The 20157-nt window shown below is 37.1% G+C and overlaps 1 protein-coding gene across 2 annotated transcripts; it reads right to left on the bottom strand.

Moving 5' to 3' along the window:
- On the bottom strand, positions 1-18505 carry LOC112558830 (AP-2 complex subunit alpha-2-like). Of its 2 annotated transcripts, none has more exons than XM_025229520.1 (24): positions 18380-18505; positions 17061-17150; positions 16582-16650; positions 15896-16038; positions 15350-15543; positions 15043-15172; positions 14756-14857; positions 14457-14565; positions 13886-14108; positions 13559-13655; positions 10777-10914; positions 10141-10248; positions 9863-9937; positions 9540-9637; positions 8304-8433; positions 7440-7541; positions 7041-7202; positions 6557-6747; positions 4892-5064; positions 4642-4765; positions 4172-4288; positions 3969-4038; positions 3504-3638; positions 1-3187 (listed from the first exon to the last, which is right to left on the bottom strand). In XM_025229520.1, exons 2-24 carry the CDS (start codon positions 17122-17124, stop codon positions 3110-3112), a joined length of 2832 nt encoding a protein of 943 aa, XP_025085305.1. In that variant the 5' UTR covers positions 17125-17150; positions 18380-18505; the 3' UTR covers positions 1-3109. The 2 variants fall into 2 exon arrangements, with proteins under 2 accessions (XP_025085305.1, XP_025085304.1); XM_025229519.1 differs by having other exon boundaries at positions 17061-17223; positions 18380-18499.
- Positions 18506-20157: the final 1652 nt, after the last annotated feature.

The raw sequence follows: 20157 nt of genomic DNA, 5'->3' as shown, positions 1-20157 counted from the left end.
GAGTTTTTCTCACTTTATTTTTCTGGTCCCCTGCCCATCTTATACTTGACTGATTGAGCAGAGTATAAAAACACAAATGTGGATAGTTAAATTATTTAAAGAGTGGGGAGTAGGATAGGGAGGGGGATTGTCTGGAATCAGTGGTCTTATTATACATGCCACCTCCTCTAGTTTAATGATTAGTGTCCAAAGCAAGCACACTTAACTCCACAAAACACCATCTAACCTTGGCTGAAAACACATTTTAGATGATGTAAACATGACAATGACTACTTTCGAGCTGCAATCATCTAGTCCACAAAGACGTGCAAGGGAAGGAGCAAGTATAGGGTTTCCCTAGATGAGGTTCAAATGCTCTAATGCCACACAGCAGTGCAAGAATTGAAAAAGGTGCAGGTGACTAAAGGCACTATCACATTATGCATTTAACATTGTGTTCTCGTACAAGATTTACTGGCTTTGTGACATGTTGATGATGCAAGCTGTGCAAATGCTGTTGCCTTTGAGCTGTAAGAAATGCCACTGGGGAAAGTAAGATAATAATCTTGTGACCTCCCCCCACCCCCCAAAAAAGTGAGAAGGGCTGAAATCTGCTCCTGTCCTTACAGAGCATTTATTCCTACTCTTCAACCAAGATGAAACCCAAATGCTAAAACTCTGAGATAAAAAAATATTGCATGTAAGCACAAAACATTCACAAATAAGTGCATCATGTAGTGAAACCGTGCTTGAACAAAGACAGCAGTAGTACAGATCATGTAATAATAAGCACTGCCTTGCACCTTGAATGTTCCCGGAAAATTACCACCATTACACTTTTTAATAGTGCACATGTGCGTGCATGAATGCATGCACACACATTGACATAATAGTTTTAAATTCAACAAATCAAATGCATTCAATCAAAAGGCATACCCACAAAGTTAATGATCAGGAAATATGAGTTGCCAAAAATTCTTCAGGTAGGTTGCTGGTATTTGTTTTGACTGGTAAAATGCGTACCAACCACTTCTTAAAAAAACGTCTGCCAGGTCTCTACAGAAGACCTACAGAGAGCAAAACTGACTTCTAGAGATTTCAGGACATTCCCAAAGATGTCATGTGCAATATGAATGATCCAGTGAAATGTCCATGAAGAAGGGAAGAAAAGGGGATATTTACAGAAAACTAAAGACTGTACAATCCCTGTCATAAAAAAATGGAATGTAATATCTGATACACATCTAGCTGTTCCTCTGATGTTCATATGGAAAAAAGGCACCAATGCTAATTACAGAAATGAGCAGATTTTGGCTTGCAACTGAAAAATGGCGAGTTCACACTAAACCCAATCATTTTGACACATGCTTCACAATTATTTAGCTACTGTCAACTTCTCATGATCTCAGCTAATACACATCTACCATGTATGCCATAGGATACTATTAACAAGATATTTAGATCATTAAAATTGGTGTTGTGTAATTTGGATATGAAGAGGATCAAAATTTTACTCAGACTATGCAAGATGCACAAAACTTTCTGCTTCCACAGAGACCCCAAATCAACCAGTTCCTATCAAAATTCGACCAGATAATTTTGAAGTGAATGACTAGGCTCTAAGAATAACAAAAATCTTCAAGCTACTGCAAAAAAAGTTTCAAGACAGTGAATGTCAGATAATAGGGTGATGCCTAATCAAATCGCTGTAATAGACATGTCTTGTGTTTGTCCATAAATTCCATCTGGCACAAATGAGGACAATATTTTAATGTAAATGCAGTTTAATTGTCCATTGACTTTTGCAGACTCAGTCTGACACAACAGCAGTCATCAAAAGGCTGCAGCAAATATATGCAATAAAATGTACTTCTCCCTGCCTTTAAAAAAAAAAAAAAAAAGGAAGGGCACAGTTCTGTACCAACAGGATGACAACAGCCAACAACCACCTTAGTTTGTTCTTTTATCAAAATTTTCTGGCATGGATAAAATGGAAAATTCAAGAATTCACGACAGCTGTGACACATGATGAAAAAACAATCCTAATTGTCTATATGCTTAAGACAATGTGTTAAGCCCTTTGTAGAAGTACAACTAAATCAGTTACTCTACATGCATACAAATACAGAGCTTTTTGTGCTATTAGAGTGTCATTATCAATAACACATGAATTCTACTTGTCTGCAGTAAAGTGTGCATGTGTGTGTGTGTGTGCATGCCCTATGTACTTTTTTAATTTATACATTTGTATACACACATACAAAGAGGCATATCCACATACTGCACAAATGCATAACCAGCAACTCGACGTTTTCAGTTACATGAATACAGAGGTGTAATTAAAGCAAAAGAAATTTGGAGTGACATAATTAAAATACTGTTGGACAATTAAGCTGAGTATGATACACAGGTTTCCAACCCCACAAATGACAACTTTGCTCTTCCAGTGTCAGGATGTGTGCATGTGTTTGTGTGCATGCAAGTATGTTCATGTTCAAGTGAAACAAATACCTAGTACATATACAAGCTGTTGGGAAATTCTTCTTTCTGCAGCATACATCAATGACTAAGTGAAAGAAGCCTGCTCACAACAGATACTACATTAGGAATGCTTTATTCACAAATATTTTCACCTTCTGCCAACAATCGAATGTCACTTTGCTCAAAAGTTTTTGTCAAAACTCTAATTTTCCAGGACATTGTTAGTGACAAATCTTGATGCTGAGCAAAGAAGAAATGAGTATGAACTCCAAAACTTTGCCAAAAGCAATGCAACATTTAATCAAGTACTAACCCACGTAATGACAGAACTTGGTGCTAACTACACTGGGTCTGCTAAGAACATGAGTGACTGAGAGCTCTTGTGGACGTGATATTCCCTGCCTGTTCAGCAGGGATCCACTAGCCCCCAACTTTAAATCCTTATAAACAACACAACCAAATAGCATACTATATTACCACCATGATAAATTCCCCCTTCTGGCATCCATCACCCCTTCTGAAAGCAGGCTTGGCTTGATCACTGACATACCATGCCTCATCTACACATTCTTTACATTTAGTCATTTGGCCACAATCTTCTCTGCCATTTGTTCTGGACAACAGGTGTTTCATGGTCTTTGACGCTGCCTCAAAACTGGCTTTCCAACAATGAGCATACTGTCTGAGCCACTGAGTCCTTGGTTGAACGCACTGTTAACCGATACATCTGCAAAAGTTTGATAAAAAAACAAAGTAGAAAAAATGGTGGATGGTAAAAGACAAACTGAAACTGAAGCATGACCGTCTATGGATTAGCTCCTTTTGTACGTCCTACCATATCAACACAAAAGCAAGATTCTACAAAATCTTTTTTCATACTGTTACCTGTCACATTGACATTTTAGGCAGAAGGGGTTTACAAGGAGAGTGCCCTTATATCAGAATTTCTCTAAGTCTCAACTACAGGTAAGGAAAGCATAAGAATTTTACTAGAATGTTTTACGTGAATTAAATGCAAAGTGGAACATAGTTGGCACACTCACCTCGGCTTGCCTGTTAGGTTCTAGTCGCACTAAGCAGCCAATCTGTTGATTACGTGTATGTAAAATGCCACATGACACAAAGTTGTCTGGATTAGGGTCAATGCCTTCCAAAATGCTGACACCAAAACCCAACAGCTGCAAATGAAGTAATGCCTTTGTACATTACTAATTACTGACACATAAAAACAAGGGGAAAATCCAAACTATATCTTTTCCTTGAGGGAAGGTACTGTTCAAGGAAACGTTAATTAGAACCTGATAATATCTCAGAATTCCCAAGTTAAAACCCCCTGAAAATAAAGAAGTATTTGTGAACAGTAAGTTTAAGTAATGTTTTGTATCCTGATAGAAAGCAACAGGTTGTCATTTTTTTTAAATGACAAAATAAAATGCTACATTCAGAAGAAATATTTCTCCTAATAAAGGAATAATGTGAACGCACAGGTGTGACACACACAAACACACCTTCTGTTTTGACTGCTCAGTATCTTGAGGAAAACAAGCCTTGAAAATTTTCTGGCATTCTTGTCCTGGTCTGAAAAACAGTCCAAAGTATTTTTGACATTAGTTTATATTTTTATCACTAACAAAGATGACAGCAATCTTTGCCCTTTACCCATCTACCGGACAAATCACAGTGAATTCTTTAGGCATGATGTAACACTCACGAGCTTAATGCTTTCCACCTCTGGAAAAAAGCTTCTGCATTCATCTCAGCTGGCTCAATAAACTTGTTGACAAAGACAGGCAGTTTCAAACAAATGCGAGAAGAAACTCCACTATGCCTGTAAAGAAAAAAAAAAAGAGAAAAAATATAGGACTAACATTAAACATTGCTATAAAATGTATTAATATATGCAGTTCAATGATAACTGGTAACAGGAACTAAAACCAACTGCAGTTTCATCATCAATAAAGGGTTATAGGTACAGAATTATATGTAGAGTAAGTTAAGGAGGAGGGATAATCCCCTACCTCCTCCCCAACATCAAGAGACAATTAGTCCAGGCTTGCTTTATTAACAAGGCTTGCACATCTGGAGAATCTAGTTTTGATGTTGGGATTCAAGCCCAAATCATCAAACTGCAACTAACATCAGAATGTTTAAAGCTACAAAAATGAGAAAAAAAGGTCTCACACAAAGCTCATATTCAGCAAGGGAGTATCAGTAAAGTCAGCAACACATTCAATGTTGAACAACTGTTGTACTTGAGCTCCGCCATCAACAACAGTTTCGACAGGTTTAGGCTGCACAGACAGCTGTATCAATAGTCAAGGAATGACTACAATTTTTACTTCCTAAGCTTGAAACTCAAAATTAAAAGTTTTTAATAAAAAAAGGTTGCTGTTCAATTTAAAAGAAAAAAATTGTTCTGCAAAAAGGATATGAGAAGAAAGAGACCCCGGTGTAGAAATGTTTGCTGTAAAGTTGGTGAACTGCAGTGAAGTCTTGTTGCCATAGAAAACACCAATGCGAGCAAGGTTTTGGCGGTATTCAGATTTAACTCCAATCTGGACCAGGTCATTTTCATAGAGCACCCCGTTGTTTTTACACACGAACCTGAGAATAATAATAATAAATGCAAAATTTGTAAAGCGCATACTCACACTAAAAAGCATGCTCTTAGTGCCTAAGAACAAGACATGGACAGCATACGAGGGACAGGAAAGCAAAAGAATAATACATGAACTAAGAAAGAATAAACAACAGTACGAATGATGAATAAAAATAAGTATAGAAAAGACAAATAGGAACCAAATAACAAGAACTGAGATATGATGTTACAAAAGGAAGACAAGTAGGGAAAGGACTAGTATTGTAGAAAAAGGTGTTAGAAGTAACATTTACGGGAGAGGTGCGTTTTCAGTGCACATTCAACTGCACAATAACTAAAAAGCCTGTGGCCATATGCTGTTCTGGTGATAGGAAGAGTAAGGAGACGATCATCAGATAAGAAGTGAAGTTGTCTAGCTGGGACGCAAGGGAACAAAAGTTCAGAGAAATAATCAGGGCAGGAACCAGCAAAGAAATTAAACACAGCAAGGACAGTTTGAAATGGATGCAAGAGCGGATGGGAAGCCAGTGTAGAAAACGAAGCAGAAGGGGGGCGTGGTCCTGTTTTCTAGCTCTAAGCACCAGATGTAAGCAGAGTTCTGAGCTTTCTGGAGTTTGTAAAGAAGGTATGCAGGACAGCCAACAAGCAAGGAGTTGCAGTAATCAATCCTAAATATATCATACATAAAACCAGCGCACAGAATACCCCCACATGCCTGCAACCCCAGGGTCAAAGAAATAGTTTACAGAATAAGAGGAGCGTGCAAGATCAAATGAAACCAGCACATAAACCTTGGCATATTTTGCTCAATATATAGCAGACAGCACAACCATAGTGCCTCACTTTTCTAGTAATGTCATCTTGCAAGAGATATGATATCTACATTTTTTTGTTGTAGCATCAACATTAACTGAAACAATCTTTATAATCAGCAACATTCTTTCCAAAGAAGAAACACTGCAAGTTCCACTACTGCAAAAAAGGGGTATTTGTGTGAGCTACAGGAGAGCAAGGCACAGCTGTTATAGGATAGTGAGGTGTTATGGAAGATGGAGATGTTATAGGACAGTGAGGTATCATAGCCCTCACTTATCTCAGAACCATCTTTAGTGAGGGTGGTGACCATCTCCTTCCCCTTCCTGCCTTGCCTTCCTCAACCCTCTATGAAGTCAGATACCTATTCCACAGATGAGTGGACTGGAAGAGGTGCACACTGTCACATGGATATCAAACAGGCTAGTTTGCTTGCCTTCTGTTTCACATTCCGTTACTCTAGCCATTAGGCTATTAATTTCTATTCCTGAATGTCATTTTGACTGGTTTCTCTTCTTCAACATCTTTTTGAAAGAGTTAAAAAAGGAAGGAAGAGGTTCTTTTTCTCTGAAATTTTATGCCTGCTATATAGAAGACCTTTTCTTTTCTTTACTGTTTTGCTTTGAACTTCGTGCTTCAACTTGCTCTTGCTTTTAACTTTCTCTCAGAGTAATAAATACTGACTTCTTGACATTCTCCTCTGCACCAGGTGTTAGCCCTAAAGGGTCAAGTCCATTGCTTGTAGGCTGGGCAGAATCTCCAAACACGTCCACCAGAAAAGCAGCAGATGAGGCACTTGCTGCTGCTGGTGCTGATGGCTGTGCCTCTAGGCCTAGCAGATCTGCAGATCCACCTGCAGGTGGTGTTATAGGCATCTGACAAGTACAAACAAAGCTATGAAGAAATGTCATTAAAGTTCCCAGAAAAACTACTAACAAACCTCTGTTCTTAGAGTAATTTTTACAGCTTCAAAACTACACACACTGAGCTATGTAAAGTGACAATAATATATGACTTTAGTAGAGTGCCTTGGTTAAGGAAACACTGAACTTGGAGCTTTGAGAGAAGCTAACGGCAGGGAGCCAGAGTGGCTTGATGCAGGTACACTACATGACTCGCTAGTCTCTAATGGTAATGGTATTCTTGCAATGCTGTATTAATGGCACACCTGCAGTGCCGGTCCATCATTGCCACCTGAAACTTGGGGTGCAGGCATCTTGTGATCTTTGTTTTCTGTGGGGTCTGCTACTGTAGGCTTCTTTTTCTTCAATTTGGCTAAAATAGAAGATTCACGTTCTGGGAAGGGTGGCATTTCTTCAAGAACTGTTGCCTAAAAGCAAATTTAAAAGCAGAAAATTAATGTGATAGAATGATATATGTAACAGAAAAAATATATTTTAAAGGCAAGAAATAAAGGCAGAAGCATTGTCAATTAAAAAAAAAAGTGCACTCAAAGAAAACTGAAAGTTAAGTGAATCATTATACTGTCAAAAGACCTATATGCACCTTCTACCCCTCCAAAAAACCCCTTTCAAATGCTCCCTTCACAAAACACTCACAAACCTACCAGTACATCAGCAGAAGCCACAGTGCTGAGTTGTAGATATTCAATGGCTCGTTGCTGCAACTCTACATCAGGGTTACGTAGGTTGTTATCACTCCTCAGCACCTGCATGCGGTGGGCAAACAATCTGTGAGCAATATGACTACTTATAATTTTGCAGGGTGGATCTTTTTACCAAAACAATGAGGACAGCTCACAACAGCAGAGGCCTTCAGGTCAAAGATATCCGAGTAGAACAACCAACAACGACATATGAGGCATGCTAACAGGAAAAAGACCTGCCCCTTCTCCAGAGAATAGGGTATGAAGTCAGCAAAGTGTGCAGGTAGCGTGGCCCTGGACTGTTTTTTTTTTAAACAGCATTGTAGTCTAGTGTGGATGCACCTGGGTATAGCTGAATTTCTGGAGGCCAGGGCCACTAATAGCCACAGATGAGCAGTAATTCTGGTTGGTTAAAGAGCACTTAAGTACCTAATAGATGGTTATCTGGTAAGGTTAAGAAAGAAACTGCAATACAGAATTTTTTATGCGTAATTTACCAAATTCATTCACTTTAACTCTGGATTCACTTTAGTGCAACCAGCAATACTGACCCATGCACGAGGCACTGCTTTTGTAGAAGCTGCGCACATCCAATAAAGAGTAATAATCGCGTTCATTTTTAAAAAGATCAAAATATAAAAATAACTACTCTAAAAAAAATTCTCTAAATCACCCAAACAAGTGCCATTTATAAAAATTGTGAAAAACCTTAGTAAAAAAATTAGACATTATATTTAATGGTGCTCCTCTGCCAAAGTATTGTATAGTAATCCATATAAAAATGCTGTGCAGTTATAATCAGCACTACTGTCTGCTAGTGCTTACCTCTTGGATGTTGTGCTTGATCTCAGGGAAAAGATTAATGAATTTAATGTAAGTTGACAGAAGAAGCCCTCGGGTGTTGGGGCTGCACAGGTGATATTTAGAGTGCAGCAACTGGAACTGCACTGTTGGGCTGCAAGAACATTGCAAGACACTTCATGGGTATACACTTAAGTCACACAAAAAAAACCCTATTGATATTGAAAGGACTAGTGGTGTGCTAAATGTTTTCTAATACTTGGGTAAAGCTCACTGTAAGATTCTATTTCCTCAAATTTGGGTGAAAGCGTTCAAAAGATAAAATATGACAAATGTCATTATCTACAGAAAGCGGTCTCCATCACAGGTCAGGATTGTATATAAAAATGTTTACACCATAAAGGCTTTAGCCGATGGGAGAGCTGGAACCATATGCAGGTATGTGGCTATGCGTGAATGTGGGTATCCAGATACACATGTAAATAAACATTTACCTAAAAAGATGTCAATGAGAATCATTAAAATAATCTTCAAGCATTTCAGTTTTTGTTCCTAGTTTTAATAATAATAATATAAAAAAATGTGTGATTTGTACAGCACATGCTTATGCTTATAAGGAGCGTGCTCTTAGTGCTTGAGATGAGAATGAGACAACAAATGAAGGAATGGAAGAATTAACAACAGTACTGATGATTAATAAAAGACAAATAAAGAAAATGCAAACAGGAATCAGGTAACAAGAACTGAGTGTGTCATGTCATCTTTGCTCTGGTGGAGTACATCTTTAGAGATTGTGATTTGTTGCAGTTCAGATCAAAAGGATGGAAAGTCAATGTTTCATTGGTGGTAAACACAGGTCAATCGATATTCAGGCCTAGCGTAGATCAAATAATCAATGGGGAGGGGTCAATGGTGTTTTACACCAAGCCAGCACTCTAAGGCTATATCACAGCAAGGCAGCCAGCCCTGTAAACAAAATAATTAAAGATACAGCTGGGATCCATGTAGTCACAAGACAGAGAGAAACTGTATTAAGAGACCAGTAGGCGACATAAAATTAGAAAGACTTCATTTTTCAAGTGACACTTCCCACAGTGACGACGAAAATAGAAAGCACTTGCCCATACAATGGTCACCAAAATAACAAATAAATAAGGCAGAAATATATAAAATGCAGAGAGCTGCCTCTCTGAAGCCTGTAAAGTGAAGGGACACCACTCCAATAAAAATGAAAAAAGCCAACCACCTGAAACCACTGACCTTGAGCGAGGATCTCCAGCAATGAGGTTGCCAAACTCTCCCAAGATGTAACCCCCAACCTTGACCATGTTTTCATGGCAAGCAGGTGCTTGCAGAGCCTGAAAAGTTTAGTTTCTTGCAACTTATCTAGACCTTTGTGTATTTCTATTACTCTTCAATCAATTAAAAAAAAATATCATAGAACAAGTCACCTAATATTTTAGATCACCCATATCCCAAATGGACCATTTGAACTTTTATATAAAAATGGTGCTATACTATACAAGAGTAAATCATATTTGTTATTTCACCCCTCCTCTCAGCACTGAAACAAAACTGCTCACCTCAAAAACAGTCTTAGCAGCATAACCTTGCACATCATCACGATTTATCACAATCTGTATCACTCTGTACCAAACCTGGGCAAACCACAGTTGGAATATATAGCATCATAAATAGAAAACTAAATATTTTATTAGTGATAAAAAATTTTTGGCAACATACATTCACCTAATTCTTTGCAATGACTCTAATCATTAAAAAGCCATTAGCAAGTGTACAGAAAGTGTTAAATGTTTAATGTGGTAACACTGATCATTAATGGGGAGATCTTTGAACTCACCTCTTCACTAACATAGTCTCCAGCAATCCTGATTAAGTTCAGAATTACATCCACATACCATGTGTAGTCTACAGCATACTTCTCAGCCAGTATGGCTACTTTTAGTACCTGCAGATACAAGAAACATAAAATTGTTGTAAAAGCATTAATCATCCATTAAAATAGCCAATTTTTTTTATATCTTACTTCCCATACATTTTCAAAACAAATTTCATTATTATTCCACAAATCTTTCTTTTAAAAGCTTGAAAATCCAATACCTATATCTAAAGGCATCAGACTTTCCTACTCTCTCCCTTTCCCTTCAAAATACACATTCTGTACATTTGAATAAGTGCAGTTTACAAAAATAGTTCTTTGAAAAACAGTATAGCATTTAGAAGAATCCTCTCCATTTCATGTGTAAGAAAAAGGTAAAGTTCCATGGTCTTGTGGCTGCAAGTCCAGTGTAAGTGGCTGACTATGCCCAGGCCATGGCATGTGGAAGGCACTGCCCAATCCTTTCATGCCACCATCTTTTAATATTAGGTACTTGCTGCAAGGCGGACAGAGGAAGTCCTGACCTTCTGCCCAACACCTAAGAAACTTCAATACTACTTGTGAAAAATATTAAATCAATAAAAGTTGTAGTCTTACCATCTCCTCACGAATTGAGTAGTCAGCTGTTTCAAGATACTCCAGCATTTCTCCAACAATCTCCTCAGCATTACTGCGGTCACACATGGCATACAGCAAGTCCACAGCCCGCTGTCGTACACTCACATCTCGCTCTGTCTGTATATCATAAGCCAATCTGAGTGTAAGTTGTGAAATATTCACTGATCTTACATGCAGCATTATCTTTGCTTGGTGTCAATGCCTTTAGCCCCACATCACTGTGCTTTTCAATGCCATCTAAATACTGTACAGGATTTAGTAAATATTTTTTTTATTGATAAAAATTTTTTTAAAAGCATGAGTCTCAGTGGTGACATGAACAATGCTGTACAATTAATTCTGATGATATCTTCTAAATGGATACATGAAATACACATTCAGAGTGTATTCTGGGAACTGGGTTCTAAGTATGTTGATCTATTGAGATGAAGAGACAGATTTTTATAGATACCTGAGTAAATCTCATGCAGGAAAGGGGTGGTAAAAGGCAAAATTGTTTAATTTTTCACTTTTAGATCCCTATATAAGTTATACTAAATTTCAAGGTAATAAAGTTAACTATTATAATTATACACTGAACTAATTTTATTTTTTACACAAAAATTCTGAGTTATATATTTTTATCTATTTTTCCTTACTTCTCTTCCCTTTCATCCATACGAAAAGCATATCCTTCAGATATACCTTTGCTGATTAAAATTTTTATAAAATAACTCTTCATTGTTACTGTTACCTCTATGTCTCCTTTTATAGCTCTTCACTGTTACTGTTACCTTTGTCTTTTATCCTTCATCCTCATTGTTGTCCATCTTTCTATTCCTTTATGTAGTACAGGTAGTCTTCGACTTATGACCTATGCAACCTTATGACTGACTTTATGACCACAACTGTGATTGATATGCCTGGCCATGACTGACAAGGATGCAAAGTGACAGTGAGAGAGTTTCCTAGGTGGTCATACGATAGTTTCCGAGTCCTCACCACTCCTGTGCCACAAAGCCTGCACTGCTTAGTGAGCAAGATGAGCAGTAGCCCAGTACAGCACACTTCCTCTTTGTTCATTTGTCTCTTGTAAATTTTTCTTCAAAACACCCCCAAGATGTCTACAAGGAGGAAATTATCTTTGTCTGCTTTTAAGCCTGCCAAGAAGGAAAGAAAGGCCATTGATCTATACACAAAAATGATGGTGATAAAACAGTTTGAAGGAGGAAAGAAAGTGATCGCATTTGATATGAAGTTATCTCACTCTACTGTGTCAACAATTTTGAAAGACAAAGAAAGAATTCTAAACCCATGCGATCAACAGTTATTATAACAAACCGGGCCCATCCAAGAAATAAAAAACATTGCACATGTGGATGGAAGATCCAATTCAGAAACAGACACCATTAAGCAGTTTTACCATGCAGACAAAGGCTAGTAGTCTGTTACAGACTTTAAAGGAATGTGCCAGAGAAGATTAGTCAGAAATTTTTAGGAAGTTCTGGAAAGTTCAAGAGGTTTAAAAAATGGATTCCAACTGCGTCTTGTTCGAGTGACTGGAGAAGCAGCAAGTTCAGATGAGGAAGGAGCTCATAAGTTTATTGATAACCTAGATGAAATAATTACAGAAGAGGGTTATCTCGTAGAGCAGATTTTTAATGTGGATGAAACTGGATTATTTTGGAGGCAAATGCCAGCAGGCACATACATCCACAAAGAAGCCAAAAGCATGCCAGAATTTAATGTATTCAAGAACAGGCTTACTCTGCTGCTAGATGTTAAATCGCAAAGGTTTATCTCTTCTGAATAAACTCTTTGCACATTTTGAAGAAATGGACCCAAACATTGAATGCTTTGTAAGGATTGAACGGATGGCACAGAACACTTTTCATCCATATCATAAGATGTATGATGAAAAAATTCAGACAAAGCTCATGAATAAAGCAATTCCTGCCACCCCGAGCGCTCCCCCAGCTGATGACAATGTAGACGACCCACAGTCAAGCAACAGTGATGCCAGCAGTCAATAATGCTTATATTTTGCTATGTTTTAAATAAGCATTTTCATATGTTTTAAACTAAAATATTTTCTATTTTTCACTCGTGTATTTTATATTTTTATATGTTTTGCACATAATCTAATTGTACTGTAGCATTCAGTGTTTGACTTGAACCACACAAATGTAAAAATAAAAAAAATGACACAATGTGTAAAGATATACATCAAATGGTATGTCTTATACCTGACAAAAGTAAAAATAAGAGCCTGTACGATGTGAAGAGATATGTTAAAAATGGTATAAAATTTTTTAAGAAACCATTACCATAAAAATACAACAATGTCTATAGAAAGATAAAATTACAAAACTGACTTAAAAAAGGTTGAACATACAAACTTGTAGAAAAGTAATAACAGTACACTACTAAGTGACTATAACATTAATGAACAGAAAATGGCGATAAAATAGGACAAATCTGATAACTAAAAATAATGAGCCAATACAATTCAATAATGAACAAAGAAATATTTCTAAAATACTATATGACTTAATGATGATCACAATATGATTACCCAGCATAATATACTTACTGTAATTTAATGTGGCCGACTTATGACCAGATCGATTAAGATAACTACATGTACATATTAACTTAGATTTTGTGTCAAATGCTTATTGCAATCTTCTATATCAGCACAATTTTGTGCTATATAAATTGCACACTTATTATCATTGCTACATATGGCAGAATGGGGTAACCTAAAATTTATGATGCAAACCTTGAGTGCTGTGATGACTGTATCTTGATGTTTCTTGACAGCTTCATGTGAGAACTCTGATGTAGCAAGCAGACACATGCTCTCCAGCGCTAAATACCTGAAAAATCATGTTCCGAATTTTCTTCACAAACAGTAGACAACAGCAGTAACAATAATAATAATAATGACTTTCAAAAATCATTTGTGCAGCTATGTCTCCTTGCAAAGTGTTAATCCATCTTTAGAGGGATAAGATCTGCTCTAGCCAGAGAAATTAAGTTTACAAATGTAAGCAGGTCATGATTTACCAAAGTAAGCACCAGGTACAGAAACTAGTTTACTTTTTACCTCAAATTGGTCTCCTTGTGCTGAAGAAACTGTCCCAGCTGGTTACAAGCACGAACCAAAAGATTAGGATCAGAATCCATGTGGATGATAAGATTAATGGCTTCAAAGAGAACAGCATTCTTGGCATTGGAGTGCTGAACTTTTTTGGATTTCGGAGGTTCCTGTGCTTTGTTCAGAATTGTCTCCAAACATTCTGTGAGGCGTGTGCGAACACTTGGGTCCTCTGCACATTTAAAAATAAGAATAAGAAATTACTACTACAGCAGTAAGAGATAGAATTAATGTTTGGACCAGCAATGTCACGCCATGTAACTGTACATGGGAAGAAAGAGAATAATTTGAGACCAATAATAATTGGTATCATCCAGCTAGCACTTCTTTTCCTACACAGAATGTGTTTAATGCCATATTAAATAAAAAAAATATTTGTTAAACCTTCTAAATAAAGATGTCTCAAAGATCAAAACAAACAGGATAACACCAAACAGCCATTTTGAAGATGTCAAGGGGGTGATACATGCACTCACAATATTTGTGTGTGTAATCTCCCCAAGCAATCAATGTTTGTTACCTGGTGGAGGATAGTTCTGCAAGAGACGCAGAAGTTTGACAGACAGCCAGGGAGCAGGCACAAAGTAGTATGTGTAGTCTTGTAAATCTGTGTATGATGATGTGACAATCTGGAAGAAAAAAATTGCTATTTACTGTTATGTGTAAAGAAATCAACAATCAAAGCAAAACAAAAATTGATTTTAAAACAAGGAATAACCAAACAAACTTTTATTTTTCAAGTTACAAATATTTCTGATGTACAAGCATGTAAGCAGCAGCCTAAGGCCATGATCAAGTTTTATTCATGAATGTGCATACCCTACTAAGTCTGGAGACGGCTAGAGATACACAGCCTTTGTATTCCTCTGGGTTTTTCTTGACAAGAGCCTCAATCAGGCTGGTAGCTGAGGTCACAACTCCCTGAAAAGACACAGCTCAATACATTCTGAAGTGTATTTCACAATAGAAAAAACTTTTCATTTATCATGTAAGAATAACAATGTACAGTAATAATTCATAAGCAAGACAAAAAGTGAATTTAGAGAAAAGTGTGTGTGGGGGAGTGAGAGAAATTGCCTATGAACTTCAGAAAAAGGCAAGCCAACCATGTGTTGATCATTAAGTAGGTGGATGATGCGTGAAGTCCACTCTCCCATTGGAATCACATCTGGTGAGGCACGCAGTAATCGAAGCAAGGTCAAGGCTGCACTCTGCTTCACAGCATCAATAGTATCCCTACAGAAGTTCAACAACAGAACTCAATAATGGTATCCATTCTTTACATCACTTTCATAATATTTTGATAAACTGAGTCCTAGTCAACCCAAACTGTGCCTATAACAATAGCACACACACACACACTCACACATGAACATAAAGGCATACATCCTTTTCTAAAAATAAAAAACTTACCCTGAGACAAGAAGCTTGGGGATCTCCTGCCCAAGGGCATCGGCCATTTCACGGCTTCCAATGTTAGCCATGCAGTGAAGTGCAAGGTTGATGTGGACTGGGTTACGGCTCATTAGGTCATTCTTGATAGACTGGATTACCAGTTTCATCAGCTCTGAGCTTGCTCCAACCAGCACGGAAATGAAAAGGTAACCCTATGAAGAGAGTTCTACAGGATAAGGCATTTCCGCTCTCATTACTGATTGCGTATTTTCTTGCAAGACTAGACTATCTCACCATACAAACATGCAATATTGTGAAATATGTCTCATATTAAAATCTTAACAAATCTTTTGACCTTGAAGGGCAGAGCCCCTTATGTAATAAGTTTCTTGGTAGTGAAATGGTTAACAGTTTCAATATGCTTTCCCCATCACCAAAATTCTCCTGAGTGGATGGATAATTTTTACTGCTGTTGCTCCATGTATGAAACTTCTAATCACAAATGTCCAGTTGCTCTTGTAAAAGCAATGCTACTGCCAAAATAATGACAACAACATGACTCACAATCTGTTTTTCTGTGTACTTATTGGAGCTGAGCAGGTTGACGGCCTCCATATGTCCAAAATCAATGTCATGACCCAGAAGGAAAATGAAAAGCAGCTTGCAGACATATTTTTTTTTTTGGTAACCATCAAGAGTTTTGTCACCTGCACAATGTTCAACCATGCTTAATCTTAAACTTATTGCCTGTTTCTGCAAATGAGGTAAGATATAATAAAGAATTCCTGTTAAACGCTGTTTTCTAAATACTTGATTTACTTTCAAATAATAGTAAAGATGAAGTGCATCCACATATGCCACAGAAGTCAGGACATAAGAACAGGCTGGGAAGGTGGATAGTGCAAAATAGCACATGCAATATACCTCCCAAAAAATGCAACAAATTGAAAAAAACAATCACGAATTTTCTAAAATGTATGAGTGCCCTTTCTCCTTGCACCACCATCATGTCACCAGAGTTGCCCTTCACTCGAGTACACAAATATACTTTTTAAAGAAGAAAACATCTTAATTGAAAAAATATTTCTCAAGAAATTCTGAGTACTGTATGCTACTGTTAAAATGGCTCCATGATACAATGTGGAAATACTTCTACATTTACAAAAGTAAGTCCCAAAAAAATAACTACCATGATTGAACCCCTGCTTCCCATCAGAAACTAAAAACTAATATATTTGAGTATTACTGACCTTTAAACTTAGACCTTATATTGGCTAGTTCTTTATTGATTCGTTTGACTTCGGCTTCTCTGCTTTTGCCTGAAAGAGAAACAATTCCAAGAAAGGTTAAAGCAGCGGTTCTCAACCTTTTACTTGTGACGCCCCCACTGACAAACAATGGCACGTCCGAGCACCCCCCTTAGCCAGAAATGTAAGCTAATTTCACTAATACTGGTATAAGAAACTTTAAAAAAATGACCACCTTCGCGCCCCCCTTGTAAGCACATCGCGCCCCCCTGGGGGGCGCGCCCCACCGTTTGAGAACCACGGGGTTAAAGGATCTAAGCTTATGCGACAAAGCATCTTGAGGAATTAAATACTGTAGCAAACCTTTGCTAGAGGGCTAAGAGTTGCGTTATGATTAATCACCTGAAGGAGTACTTAAGGTACTGCGGTTAAACTCAAGAAAATTTTTTTTAAACAAAAATACAAAACAAAACCATGTTTACAATTTCTGATGTCAGATATGAAGACAGCAAGTCCTCGCATCCCATCTCCTTTGACCGTTGGCATCTTGCTTGCTTGGTGTAACAGCTATTCTGTTGATATAAAATGTTTTTTGTTGCTTTGATTGCTCCTTCTTTCCAGTCCAATAGTTTATTTAAGGCCAATCTAGACAAATGTAATCAATTTAATGTGTTAAATATAGATTAGTTGTCCCTCATGAATTACACCGATGCAAATTGAGTATCAATGTACTTCATGTCATACTCAAAATACTTATGCTTTATGCCACACTGTGCTTCTTACATATAACTCATTAAACTAATGAAAATATATACTGGATAGCAAAGTATTTTATTTTCAAAAGCTTCTGCCATCAATATTAACTTAGAAAAAAAATGAAGCAATAATATATGGTTCATGTTAATAAATGCCACAACTGTTAGGTTTGGGAGAACCACCATATACCAGGAGTTTCATACAATCAAACCATGGTCATACACTAATGGCTTATTTATTAAAAACAAATTATCTCAGTTATGGAACTGGTACACAACTAACTGAAGAGGAATGTGTGGTCACAATAATACACTATAAATAAAGATTGGAATAATGTAAGCTACTTACGGGAGGGGGGGTGGAGGCGGCTCAGGACATTATTCACATTCATAAACCTAAGCCATTACTTCATAAATCTAGATGAACTTTTATATTTTTCTGATAATAAATCAAACTGACAGTTCTAGACAAACAAGATTAAATAAGATAATGAAACAGTACTTTTTTGTGCCCGCTCCTCCTCTGGTTTCGACACCCGACTTTTGTATATTAGGACCTTATCTTACAATCAGTTAAAATTTATAACGTACAGTAGTCAGGTTAAAACCTACTTGTGCATCACAAACTTGAAAGAAACTCTACCATAAATATCCTAATAAATCACTTTTTTTTTGCGCTGAACAATCCAAAGAATGAGCACAGAGACACATGTCTTGAGTTCCAAAAAAGACATCAAGATGACGGAAATGAACACGCCTCCTCTTGACAATTTGAACAGCTAGCTGGCAAGAAATATTCAAAAAGACCATCATTCCTGAAGTCTTGGATTTTATTTAATCATACCTTTTATTTCCTCTTATCGGATTCCTTCACAGTTTAAATATATAATTTCTGTTAATCGCATAAATGAGACAATTGCCATTCATCGCCTCCACCCACCCCCATTAATAATTTTGGCCAAGTCGAGATCCCGGAATTTTATATTATTCGACATATTCACATGCTCATTAGCAGTAATAACGGCACAAAAAACTGTTTAACAGACCTGTTCTGGGCTGCCTTTTTAGTACGTGCAAATTTACGAGAATCAGTGATACGCTGACCTAGACAGCACAGTAGGTGGATACGGCTATCTACAAATGGCCGCCATTAGCATCAGCATACTGATCCCGAACAGGAACACCCCTTTTCTTTTATTTAATTTGGATCAATCTTGGGTCAATAAAATAAGCAATGTAAATAATGGTTTTAAAATAAATAGAAGTTTTTTTAAAATAAGTGTCTGTTGTTACTATTTGCATAAGTGCGAGTCTTCATGACGTCATCTCCTAGGTGATTCTCCTAAATAATGAACATGGAGGCAGACGAGACCAAAGCTATAACATCCACGTTCAATATTCAACTAAGCGGTGATGCAGGAGCAAAGTATGTGAAGATGCATATTTAACACATATTGTTAACATGTGAAGTATTCTTTAATTTAGCTTAATGCATTCTTTTTTCGTTAGAAGAGGTGACAGAAATTGGCGGCAAGAAACAGTGCGTATATAGCAGGTGCTCGTTTTAAGTTATTCTGTAAAATGAAAATGGCACATTAACAATAAAACAAATATCAGATTTAATATGTATTTTTACATATAAATTACAAATCTGAACATTGACATCAACAACGTAAGCAGATATGGCAAAAAAGTAAAATGTTGATACCGAATTTATGAAGACTCGATCTATATAGCACAGTCTTGATCATGACATATAGTTTTATTCCTACTGCATACATACATATTAAATAGAGAGAAGCAAGATTTTAATATTATTTTAACTTCTTTACATTTTAATTATATTTTCTGGTGAGATTCTTTCTTCGTTAGCTTTGCTGTTTACAATTTTAGACGCCCACCAAAGTCTGCTATTCGCGCCGGTCAGCAAGATGATAAGCAGAAAAGACAACACTTCAATCGCAGCAAGTCAGGCCTTGTTAGTTATGAAGATTTGCTCGTGGCACAGTACTTAGATGAGCTGAGGCGACGAAAATCAGAAGCACGACAAGAAAAGGAGTATGTATTTACATCTGATGGAGAACCTTTGACCACAATTATTATTCTTTGTAGGACTTCCATTTATGAAATGAGATCCTTTAAATATATATTTGTCTTTTTTTCAAATGAGAATGGACATTTTGCTCTACTTTTATTTCTTAATGTTAGTGAGAATTGCAAAAATCAAATATTATTCTGAGGCTTCTAGGCTATGGACATTTTTTCTTTACCAGATAATTTATTCACTGCGTCATTTATTTTTGCTTAAAGAAGTTTACCATATTCATTGCAGAGTTCCATTATCACCATATCTACAACGTCTTCCACATGCTAATCTGTGTTATGGAAAACTGGCACGAAAGAACCCTCGGACTGGGCGACGACCTATGTCAGCAACCACAGCAATGCATGGAAAGGCTGGCAGCAAGCCAAAAATTGATGCCAAATTCATTGCAGACACAAGTCTGTGGGATCCAGCCACACCACGTGGAGAACAACTCCATCAGAAGAGGCGTCCTGCCAGTGCTCCTGTCAATAGAAATAGGTATAGAGTGCATATTCACATGATGATATTTTTTTATCTTAAGATAATGGCTGGTCATTTCACCCCAAGACCATATCATCCCACAGCCTGAGTCAAATTGTCCCAGCTATGTACATATCGTCCCAACACTGAAGGATGAATTGATCACCGATGACCTGATATAGCTATTGATATCAAATATAATAATACCAAAAGAGCCATATGTTGTTTGAGCAACATACATGTGCAAGCTCAACTCCC

Source organism: Pomacea canaliculata, linkage group LG3 (genome assembly GCF_003073045.1).
Source record: "Pomacea canaliculata isolate SZHN2017 linkage group LG3, ASM307304v1, whole genome shotgun sequence".
Lineage (NCBI taxonomy): Eukaryota > Metazoa > Mollusca > Gastropoda > Architaenioglossa > Ampullariidae > Pomacea > Pomacea canaliculata.
The sequence above is the reverse complement of the archived record's forward strand: the minus strand, read 5'-3'. Positions and strand labels throughout refer to the sequence as shown.